At 44.5% G+C, this 9,032-nt stretch overlaps 1 protein-coding gene across 1 annotated transcript; it reads right to left on the bottom strand.

The window, feature by feature from the left end:
- Positions 1-3,904: 3,904 nt before the first annotated feature.
- On the bottom strand, positions 3,905-4,974 carry LOC110322330 (olfactory receptor 12-like). Its single transcript, XM_021198961.1, has one exon. It carries the CDS (start codon positions 4,930-4,932, stop codon positions 3,961-3,963), a length of 972 nt encoding a protein of 323 aa, XP_021054620.1. The 5' UTR covers positions 4,933-4,974; the 3' UTR covers positions 3,905-3,960.
- Between the last annotated feature and the right edge of the window lie 4,058 nt (positions 4,975-9,032).

Here is a 9,032-nt window from a genome sequence, read left to right as displayed (position 1 = left end):
AGAGAGAGAGAGAGAGAGAGAGAGAGAGAGAGAGAGAGAGAGAGAGAGAGAGAGAGAGAGAGAGAGAGAGAGAGAGAGAGAGAAAGAGAAAGCAGCAGGGCCTGGGCTTTCAGACTGACTCCTAGTAATGGGTCATGCCTCCTACTCTTTCCCCAACTTTCCCACAAACTGATGACCCTGCACTCAAATATTTGACCCTGTGGGAGCCATTCTCACTTAAGCCACAACAGGGGTTTATACATTGCTTTACTACATATGAAACATAGCTAAGATTTTACTTTCATTCTCAGAGGAGTCTTTGGTCTTTGACTTTCCAGCGATGTGCAAAGTGTTCCGAGTTTGTGAATTGTTATATATGGCTAAATGTATCTTCCATCATGCACTGATCATAAGCCTTAGAGGATAGGGGTAGAATATTGAGGTTTGGATACAAGAATATCTTTTGTGAATGCATGTGTGAATTTTCCCAGAATAGTAGCATGTTTGGAGGGACTAAAATTTATATCAAGTGGTGTTAGTGACTTTTTAGTGAGTTTGTTACACCTTTTCTTATTCCAGCTCTGAAATAACTGAGACTGAACTATTAGATTTATTTATCTAGCTTTAAGGGCACAACAACTGAGCAGACTTGGGAAGTAGGAATTATGAAGGATTAACCTACTTTGCCCTTTCAAAGTTCAGCAGTTGACTTCTCTGTATCTTGTTTGTCCAGTTTGGATAGCATTCAGTCTGTAGTTGTGGCAAGGGCGTTTTCTTTCCCAGTGACTAGCTTGCCACAATGAAGCAACTTAATATGGAGGTCATTGATGCTCATCATCTTTTTTGAACTGGAATGAGGTTGCTGCCAGGAGCAGACCTGTCTCATTGTCAAAGAATGACTTTAGTTTAATAAATTACCAAAGTAAAATATAATCTAAAAGTAGAGTTAATAATTTACCCCATTTCTTATTTTTCCTATATTCTCCTCTTTCAGTCGATCACAAGCATTCATCACCCACCCAACAACCAGAAACCATTCACCCCGCCTCTGGGGAATAGGGAGTAGTTTTCTTAAGATTTCTCACTGCTGATTTGGAGTGTCATTCTTCTTTTTTGAGGGCTCCCTAAAAATTGGGATTTTTTTAAACCAGTCTAAAGAGTTACCTGTAGCATTTGTCATCCAATCTGTGGATGCTGAGAAAGTTCAGGACTTAATTGAATTCTTGACTGGAACAGTCTGAAAAGTGGACCAATTGGGGTTGGCAGCTGCCTCTGAAGCTGTCTCAGAAGCAGGTTTTGGTGAGACAGCTATTAGACAGTCTACAGTAGGGTCAGGCAGAATGCTGGAACAAACATGCTTCACCATCTCACCATCATGAGTGAATTTTATCAAGCCTGCCCGTCTGGTTGTTTTTCTCTGTGAACATATAAGCTTTTAGAGGTAATACACATTTTGCATTTACACATTTGTGGAATGTGTAGTGTGAGCAATTTGGCTAAAGATGATACCATGCTCTCTGTTTCAGTAGGAAGGCATTTATTTTACTTTATAAGTTAGTTTGGAATGTATTACCAAACTGAGATATAAATCTTTCTATGACATTTGAACGGAAGGTATGATAAATTCTGCAGATTCTGTAACCAAAGACTCATTGTCCATGCATAGCTGAGGTCCTGGATGGAGACATTTTCATGTCTCAGCCAGCACCACAGTTATTTCCATGTGGAGAGTCAGCAAATCATGTCACTTGTCCTGTTTGGTCTTAATTTCTTTCTTCCTATTTGTAGCCAAGATCTTCAGGAGCTTTTCTGTGGTCAAATCTGATTTTTACTGATTTGGATAGAATTCATAAGTCCCCCCCCCACCGTGGAAATAAGAGCATATTCTCTCCCCTGACACAACACTGTTTTATAAATTTTTAGCTGTCTCTGGGAGATTTTTTTAATCCTCTTTTAATTATTAGTCATCTCTATCTTACATCTGCTCCTGTATCCATTAAGTCTTCGTTCTCAATTCCATCTAAATGTGATTTTAATTTTGGTGCCTTATCATTTCAGCCATTTGCCAAAATAAATTTTTTTTGTCTATTCTGAGTTATCTGTTTTATCTGTTGAAGATGATCTGTCATTGATACCTGAGTTATTAATGTTTATATTCAGAGCCATGTTGTTTAATTGTTCCACGGATGAGTTTCTCCACTGTTGATCTGAGATGGCCAACTTGAATTTGATATCAGAGGCCTCTTGGGGCATTTCCCTATAGAAGTTTCCTTTGTCCCTTGCTGGTCTACAGTCATTAGTCCAGTGTTGGCCTTTGTTACACCTTCTGCATATTCTATAAGGCTGGGGTTCTTCTTTTTGGGTTTTCTCTAGAAAAAAAATGTTTCTAGGAATGCTTTGCCTACAATCTCTTAAAATGACCTTGTTTACCAAAATTAAAACATTCGACAGTTGGATTTCTTAAAACCTGTAGGGATCATTTTTCTATTGAAGTTGCATCCTTACACACTTTTAATTCTAGCCTTCTTATGAGTTGTAATTTAAATTCTTGCTGAGAGTGGCTATTGCGTGTCAGAAAGTAACTAACTCCATACATGTATTCCCAAGTGCAGAGTGAAAGCACTCCTCCCTCAACTTGAACTCACAGGAAGCCTCACAAACCGTGCAACCATTACTGTACACAAGGACATGACGCTGAGCAGCAGACATCAAGAACAAGACAAACACCTTGACTGTCTTATAGGATGCTCTCAGAAGCGAGTGGTAACTCTGGTCAGATCTGGACAAGTGTGGAACTTGGGGCAGAATTCCTGGGGTTGAGTAGAGGACACAGTGGGGTTGCACATCTCTTCCTAATTACAATATAGTGAAGTTCCCAAGATTGTGGGGTTACAAATTGACTCCAACATATGCATATATACATATGTAATATGTATATATTCACTACTACATTAAATTCAGACTCTTTGTAACATACAATATATGCTAGATGTATTTCACCAGAACCATGGAATTCACTATGAGGAAAACTTGGCAATATGTTTAGAGTTGTTTTATATGACTTTTAAAATTTTATTTATGTATGTTATGTTTATCTTTTCGTATGGATGAGTGTGTATGTGCACCTAATGAAGTAAAAAGTGGGTGTGGATTTGGAGTTACATCTGATCAAATATGGTAGTTTATAAGTTACATCGGATACTGACCTTTATCCCCCATGAACATGGTATACTGTGTATAATCCGAAATTATTCATCCTCATCAATGTTACTGAATGTTTCCATTCTAGAAGTGCTTGGTATGGATGGAAATGTAGAAGGGCAGCTGGAATGTGAGGTTGCTCTGCACAACGGAGTTAAGGCAGCCTCCACAGTAGGTATCCAGGACTAGATGGGCACACACCGTGGGAAACACGGCCATAGGACACCTTAGGGGACAGTAGATGGCCATGAATGGATCATAGACCATTACTGGAGATAGAGTTACACGATGATTCTGAGTCTCCTGGCATAGGTACTTGGAGCTGAGCTCTGCAAGAACACCAAGCACTCTTAAGTGGTAAGCCACCTACCCCTCCAGCATCTGGAGTCAAATTTGACAAATCTAAAGCTCCAGAGAGAGCTTATCTAAGTGGAAACAGGAGACTGTTGTATGCTCAGAAGGAGTTACCAAGATAGACATCAAAGTGGAATCAGAAAAAGCTTTAGCAATTTATTCTGTTTTGTTTTGTTTCAGTCCAAATATCTATTTCCTTTCAGAGAGAAAACAAAACAAAACTCTTTCAGTACCAGCAATTGCGAATCATGTTCACTGCACCACACATTGAAAAGTGGCTTTGAACTTTCTCTCCCCCTCAACAGAGCAGCCCTATGCTACCTGCTTAGTTAGTACCTGGTGTATAATGTGCGTCTAGGAACCATTGCAGGATGGATGAATAGAAGATGTTGCACAGTGTTTCATTAGAAATCTTCCCTCCAGCCCTCATTGCACATCCTCCTTCATAAGGCTGTGTCTCTGTCCCAGCCTCCTCAGGGCATCCTTCACATCCTTGTTGCGCAGACTGTAGATGAGGGGGTTCAGCATGGGGATGACCAAGGTGTAGAAGACAGAGACCACTTTCCCCTGCTCCATGGATGTCAGAGCGCCTGGCTGAGCATACATGACAAACACAGTTCCATAAAACAAGGACACAGCTGTCATGTGTGAACCACAGGTGGAGAAGACCTTGTGCCTCCCTGACCCTGAGCGCATTCTGAGGATGGTCATTGTGATGTAGCCATAGGAGATCAGGACCACAAGAGTGGTAGACACAATGATGAGCCCACAGATGCCGAACATGACAAGCTCATTGAGAGTTGTGTCAGCACAGGCCAGCTGGAGCAATGGGGGCACATCACAGTAGAAGTGGTCAATACGGTTGGAGCTGCAGAAAGGCAGCTGGAACGTGAGGCTGGTCTGCACAATGGAGTTCAGGCAGCCTCCACAGTAGGTGCCCAGGACCAGACGGGCACATGCCATGGGACACATGGTCACAGGGTACCTCAGGGGACTGCAGATGGCCATGAAACGATCATAGGCCATGACTGCCAACAGGAAGCCTTCAGTTGTAACCAGAAGGGAGAAAAAGAAGAACTGAGTGGCACATCCTGCAAAGCTGATGATCTTAGAAGTGGAGAGGAAGATGGTCATGGCTTTGGGGGCAATGACAGAGGAGTAGCAGAAGTCAACAAAGGACAGGTTCTTGAGGAAGAAGTACATGGGGGAGTGCAGGCGGGCATCCAGAGTGATGACCACGATCATGGTTAGGTTGCCCAAGACGGTCACCAAGTACAGGACAAGGAAGACAGCAAAGAGCAGGGCCTGGGTCTTTGCACCTCCCCCAAATCCCACCAACACAAAGCCCTGCAAGGACACCGCTGAGCTGCTTCCATTTCTGTGCACTTGTGTGGCCATGAGTAAGGAAAGATGTAGCTAGATGGATGCAGAGAGGGCGATCTGATTCCACTGCTGCAGTTGGATGCTCTACAGGCTCCCAGAACCGATTCTCAACATGCTGTCCACCCTCCCAAAAAGCCTACCAGAGGCTGCAACCTGCCAGATGATCTGGGGTGGCCTGAAAGGGGACATTTCTTCTGATTTACTTAGTTCTCAAGAATTTATTGAGCCTTTCTTCTACAAAAGGCTGGGCAGTAATCTGAGGATGCAGAGAGACTTCCAGAGCTGAGTGATGGAGGATAGATAGCCTTTCAAGGTCCACATGCCTGCCTCTTAGTCACTTGTGTGACATCATAGAGACAGCTCCACTAGTACAGCTGCCTACTGAGTTCACTCAGACCAACCAGCCCTCCTTGATTCAAAATGTTTAGAGGGACCTCCTGTCCTCTTAGTCAAGAGTACAAACAACACTCTCCATGCTGAGACTGAGCCTCTGTATATCCTGCAGGAGGTTCAGAAACTCTAGCTCCAAGACTTGTCCACAGCAATAATCAATGTACAGTTCTACAGCTTGCTGGAGGATGTGAGCATCTCCAGCTGATGACTAGAAGTTGGAGATTGTGGTGAAGAGGCAGCTGAGGCCCATGTCCTGAAAAACAGCAGGTTTCAGACAGATTTGGAACATTCTCCCACTAGATCACATGGCCAATTCTACTTCCTATTCCACCTCATTTATTTGAGTTTATAACGTCTTGTACTTTGCCACTGAAAAATGAGAAACAGAGAGACAGAGACAGAGAGACAGAGAGAGACACAGAGAGACACACACAGACAGAGAGCATACTGTCCTCTGACCTTCTGGTCATTTACTGCCATTTTCTCTCTCTCTTTTTTAATTGGATATTTTCTTTATTTACATTTCAAATGTTATTCCCTTTCCTAGCTCCCTTCCCCTGAAAAGCCCCTATCATCCTCCCTCCCCCTGCTTCTATGAGGGTATTCACAGTACTGACTGCTTAGGTTTCCATGGTGATATGTGTGATGTGTAAATGAAAGTTGGTCCTTTCTAGTTGTAACAAGGACAAGCTTGGTCTTCCCAGGGTACTAAGGAAAAACATTATCTAAGGAAGTCTAAGAAAGGAAAGGGAGGCATGGGGTGAGACCCCTTCTCTGCTGTGGAAGAGCTGGAAGACATTGTGTGAAAAGGGGAAGCCTGTGCTTCCCTTGACCTTGTCCCTCCTGAGCAAGGACCATCACAGTGTCCTGTGAGCTGGTTGGATGAAGAGTTTCAGCCCATCTGCCTGCAGAATTGGAGCTGGTGTTTTAATAAGGCCCACAAATGGCATACCCCAACATGTGCTAAAAGCAAAGGATGATCAGATTAAGGCATGTCAGTTTGGTGGGTTTGGTGCGTGGCAGGCAGTGTGCACACTGTGTGCTCCACCCTTTTTCTCTCCATCAGTATGGGTGGTCACCTAATCCCCACAGGTAACACAATGAACTTACCTTTCCTAGGTAAGAGTCCGGTCTACTCCAGGGTCACACATCTAACAGGCTGCTCCCAGTGCCCAGTGATGAAAAACCTGTTCTATGATAGACATGGAGTGGCAGTCATCAGTTGTCTCTGGACTGTCATCACGTCAACCATGGAGTGAGATGACTGTGAACAGAGGTGGGCACCAGGTCTCTAAGGGACGACTGTGATGGTTCTGGCTGTGGCAAGTTCCGGGTCCTGTAGGAAAGAAGCCAGAGCTTCCTCATTTGCCGGCTCTCACATCAGCTCTAGCAGGGCATTGTGAGGAGTTGCCTGCCCTTGGGGTCACTCTGCTGGATACGATGCTCTGCACCTCATAGTGCTGAGGCTCTTGGCCTCCAAAGGCCAATTAAGGTAGTGCTGGCCGCTGGCAACTGGGACCCTAAATCCCTGGGCTCCAGAGTTGCAAGGCTGGCTGTGATCAATCTCTGCTTCCTTGACACTGGTCTCAATGAGTTGGTCTGAACCTTGCAGCCCTCTGGAAACCTTGAAGGAACCACCAGAATTACAGCAAAGAAACTCCATATTGTCTGCATCCATTGTCCCTCATTCCAGTAGTCACTCCTATAGGGCAATGTTGTGGTCCACTGGCCACAGCCCATTCCCTTGATTTTCTCACCAGCACACTATGTTTGTGTGGGGGAAAAACTATGTAGTGAGCCCTCCCTAGGGTAGATGGCCAGGTCACTCCTAGGTGGCAACTAGAGAGCTACACAGTCTGTTAAGTGCAAACCAATACCCTTGGTGTTAGTAGAAGCCTGGGTAGATGACACCCACCCTGATTATGTTCCTTTCTGGCTGTTTCAGGTTTACAAAACACAACACCATTTCTACATGGAGGAATTCAAGCTGATAAGCAATGACCCAACCTTAAAGAGACAAAAAAGAGAAAACTCACAGCGGTCAGAGTAGCCTCCTTCTGTCCCTAGTAGCGAGTGTGCCGGGAAGAGCACACTCTGTAGCCTCAGTGCCCAATATCTATGCTACTTCCTTTTAGTGACCATGATTTTGCTACCATGGCTGGCTGCTCCTTCATGCATCTGCCATCCATCTCTCACTGGCCACTTTATACCTCACGCCCCAGGCAATGGTGATACTGTTCTTCTGGGGCGCTGCTACTTTGGCAGGCAGGGCACCTGAGCCCCAACGGGAGTGTTACCTCCCCCGCAGACCATATCCACAAGACATATTACTAAGGTCAGCACCCCACCGTGCTGCCCCTGTGATCCAGGGAACAGATGCTGCCATTTACTTTAGAGCCTTCTCTCAACTGCACTCCAGGTTTGGTTCCCTCCTGGAAAGACAGCACTCAGGACTTGTTCTTCCTCTCTGCCTTTCCTCTTACTCATGTTTCAATTCCCCCACACAATTGCTGAGCCTTTTCTTGTTGGCTTTTGTGAACTCATTACATACAACAGACCCTCACATTTTACATATATTGCAAATATCTTTTCTAGTTCATTGCTGGTCTCTGGCCCTATCACTCCACAGTGACTCCTATAGAGCTGAGGAGCTGTGTCTTATAGGAATGTCTCCGTGTACACTCTGATGTCCCTTGGAAATGAAGTTTCTCTCACAGATGCACTTTTTTCCAGTTTTAAACTCTTTTAAAATTAATTAGTTTGTTTTACATCTTGATCAAACCTTCCCCTCCCTCCTCTCCTCCCTGTCCTTTGCTCTCACCTCTCCTCTCTGCCATCCTCACATCCTTCCTTTCTCCTCAGAAAAGGGCTCAGAAAAAGGCAGGCTTCCTATGGATATCAACCTGTCTTGGCATAGCAAGGTGTAATAGGACTAAACACATCTCCTATTGTGGTTGGACAACACAGGCCAGTGAAGAGAAAGGTATCCAAAGGCAGACAGCAGAGTCAGATACAGCTCCTGCTCCTACAGTTAGGAGTCCTACACGAAGAAGACTGAGCTGAATAACTGTTACATATATGTGAAGGCCTATGTCTGTCCCATGTATACTCTATTTGGAGGTTCATTCTCTCTGGGTCTCTGTGCTCAGATTAATTGGTTCTGTGTTTCCTTGTGGTGTCCTTCACCTCTCTGTCTCCTTCCACTCTTTGTCTCTCTCTTTCAGGTAATTCCTCAAGCTCTGGGTTTGACTGTGGTTTTTTTCATGTTTCCATGAGTTGCTGGGTGAAGCCTCTTAGATGACAGTTATGCTGTGTGCCTGTCTGGAAATATAGCATTCACCATTAATACTGTTGGGGTGGACTCTCTCTCTCTCATGGCATGAGTCTCAAGCTGGGCCAGTAATTGGTTAGCCATTCCCTCAATTTCTGCTCCATCTTTACCCCTGCATATCTTGTTGACAAGAGAAATTGAGGATCTAAAGTTTTTGGCTGAGGTGGTGTTCCAGTCCTTCCATTGGAAGTCTTTCTGGTTACAGGAGATGGCTATTACAGGATCAATATCTCCCATTGTCAGGAGTCTTAGCTAGGGTCACCTGTAGATTACTGGGAGTTTCCACTGTCCAAAGTTTCCTACTCGTCCCAGAGATGCCCCTTCCCAATCCGCTTTTCTCTCCCAGTATTCTCTCCCTGGATCTTCTCCCGAATTGATTCCTACTCATCCC

This window comes from Mus pahari, chromosome 5 (genome assembly GCF_900095145.1).
Source record: "Mus pahari chromosome 5, PAHARI_EIJ_v1.1, whole genome shotgun sequence".
Lineage (NCBI taxonomy): Eukaryota > Metazoa > Chordata > Mammalia > Rodentia > Muridae > Mus > Mus pahari.
The sequence above is the reverse complement of the archived record's forward strand: the minus strand, read 5'-3'. Positions and strand labels throughout refer to the sequence as shown.